This window comes from Mandrillus leucophaeus, unplaced genomic scaffold, assembly GCF_000951045.1.
Source record: "Mandrillus leucophaeus isolate KB7577 unplaced genomic scaffold, Mleu.le_1.0 Scaffold1, whole genome shotgun sequence".
Classification (NCBI taxonomy): Eukaryota; Metazoa; Chordata; class Mammalia; order Primates; family Cercopithecidae; genus Mandrillus; species Mandrillus leucophaeus.
Genome location: NW_012098097.1, coordinates 14181156 through 14183689, shown reverse-complemented (window position 1 = coordinate 14183689; position 2534 = coordinate 14181156). Strand labels below are relative to the sequence as shown.

General features: G+C 55.3%; 1 protein-coding gene across 1 annotated transcript in view; it reads right to left on the bottom strand.

The window, feature by feature from the left end:
* The window catches only part of ENDOV (endonuclease V), a 9160-nt gene extending 8838 nt beyond the window's left edge, over nucleotides 1-322 (bottom strand). Inside the window, exons 1-2 of the mRNA XM_011967556.1 lie at nucleotides 317-322; nucleotides 62-196 (exon numbers count right to left, since the gene is read on the bottom strand). Coding sequence (XP_011822946.1) covers nucleotides 62-196; nucleotides 317-322 — 141 coding nt within the window. The remainder of the gene's footprint in view (nucleotides 1-61; nucleotides 197-316) is intronic.
* Between the last annotated feature and the right edge of the window lie 2212 nt (nucleotides 323-2534).

Below are 2534 nucleotides of genomic sequence, written 5' to 3'. Positions count from 1 at the left end.
GCCTTCCCTCCCCCAGGGGGAAGGAGGGATCTTTCTCTTGTCCTAGGGATGAGACACCTGCCTGGGGCATGAGGCCCGGCTCCTTCTCCCGCAGCTGCTGCACCAGCTCCAGCAAGAAGGGCACCTCTCGGAAGGCCAGGAAGCCCGACACATAGGGGGCTGTGAGGCTGACCATGCGGCTGTCCTCGTACACCACCTGCCACCAGGCACGCAGCTCAGTGGGCGGCACAGCCCTTGGCCACCTGCCCCGCCGCCACTCCCTCCATGCTGCACCCCCGCCACCCTGCTCTTCATCCTTCCCTCTCCCTTACCTTACCCTCATGGCTCCCCTTCCCTGCCTCACCTACAAGACAATGGGTTTGGAATAAGGAACTAGACGATGTACCCTGCAAATTGGAGGTGGGCAGTACCCCCTGTGACCTGGTCCGTAGCAGCAGCCTCCTGGGACCTGGTCCATATGAGAACCCCCCATCCTGGACCTGGTCAACTGGAGGAGCCCCTCCCACCCCCAGGACTTGGTCCGTATGAGGAGCCCCAACTCCCAGACCTGGTGTGTTACAGTAGGAGCCCTGGGACGTGGTCTGTAGGAAGATTCCCTGGTCCATATGAGCAGCCCCCTGGGACCTGGTCCATAGGAGGAGCCCCCTGGAACCTGGTCCATATGAGAAATCCCTTCCCGAGACCTGGTCCATAGGAGGAGCCTCTCCACCCCCGGACCTGGTCTGTAGGAGGATTCCCCGGGATCTGGCCCATACAAGGAGCCTCTGGGACCTGGTCTGCAGGAGGATTCCCTGGGATCTGGTCCTTAGGAGCCCCCCGGGACCTAGTCTCCATCAGAAGCAAGGCTAAGGTTGCTGGCTGCATCACCTCTGCCTGCCCCTTGCTTTCCTGGTGCCTCCTCCTTTGTGTATTGAAGCGGACACCCCGCCCCACCCCTCCATGGGTTGTTGGAGGCTTAAAGAAGACACGGCGTTGGCCAAGAGTGGTGGCTCACACCTGTAATCCCCGCACTTTGGGAGGCCGAGGCAGATGGATCATCTGAGGTTGGGAGTTCCAGACCTGCCTGACCAACATGGAGAAACCCCATGTCTACTAAAAATACAGAATTAGTCGGGTGCGGTGGCACATGCCTGTAATCCCAGCTACTCGGGAGGCTGAGGCAGGAGAATCGCTGGAACCCAGGAGGCAGAGGCTGTAGTTTAGAGCACAACATGGCAGGCCTGAGTCTCCTAACCTTGTGTTTTCCTTAGTCACACTAGCCTTAATGTGGGGACGCGTTTCCCACTATATCACATTCTCCAGACCTGTCTACCTTCCTGCAATTTTGTTCCTGAATCCCCCAAATCTCTTGGTGACAGCTTTCAAATCACAACTTCCACTCCTCACTTGTGGCTGGATCAGTAATTAAACACATCAAAGAAAACGGAGTGCGCTGTATTAGCACAGAGGGCTGGGGCTCTTTCTCTCGACATCTTTATCAATGACTCAATGGGGAAACTGATCAAATCTGCCCATGACCCAAAGTGGGGAGGGTCCGTTCTGATAACAGAATTTGGCTGGATCACTGACATCCCCACAGAGCAAAGTCACTTTGCACAGTGACACGTGGAATTAAAGTGTGGCCTGAGTTCCCACAGCAGGCGGGGGCTGCTTACGTCTCAATCTCTCTCATAATGCTATAATTCAGGTGACGTTATGGGGTGACTATGATTTGTAATCAGTACGCTAATGACACTGCGGCTGTGGAGGAGAATGTCATTCTCAGGACAGGCCTGCTGATGTCTTCTGAGCTGAGCTGTCACAATCGCGGGGACGTATGGTACACACACACAAACAGCATGCACACGTGCGAGAGAGAATATTCCAGAGCAGCAACAGCTGCACGTAAGTAGAAGGAATACAGCTGTCCGATGCATCCTTTTTCAGTTTTTGGGGATGTATGTACATTTTCAAGATAAAAATCTGGGAAAAGAAAAATCACTGTATGATTAGTGTAGGGGGCAGGTCTGGATGACCAGCAATCTCAACATAAGCCAGTGACCTGGTGCCCCTCAAAAGTTAACCAGTGTTTCTAGCTGCACCAACGGAAATGGCGTGGGTGAGTGGAAGGTCTAGGGACTTGGGTAGACCACATCCGAGTTCCTGCATTTGATTCTGAGTGCCAGACGGAAAGATGGACCCTGTGAACGGAGGGCATGACCAGAGGGCCACTGGCCAGTGAAGAAGCTGGACGTCATCACAGCCTCTTGGGACCATGTGGTCAAGGAGCACGCAGCTGTTTCCAGCAGCGGAAGGGTTGACAAGCAGAAGGCAGGGAAGATCTGCTCTGTTTTGCTACCTGAAGGCAGAACTGATCGACGGGAGTCACAGACAAGCAGGGGTCAGCTCCCTGCAGAGCCCGCGGAGCAGCACACACTAGCCATCACTCAGCATCTGGCATGGAACAGGCTCCGCCGGGAGGCCTGTGGAGCAGCACACACCAGTCATGGCTCAGAGTCTGGCACAGAACGGGCTCCACCATCGTTTGTCAGGGA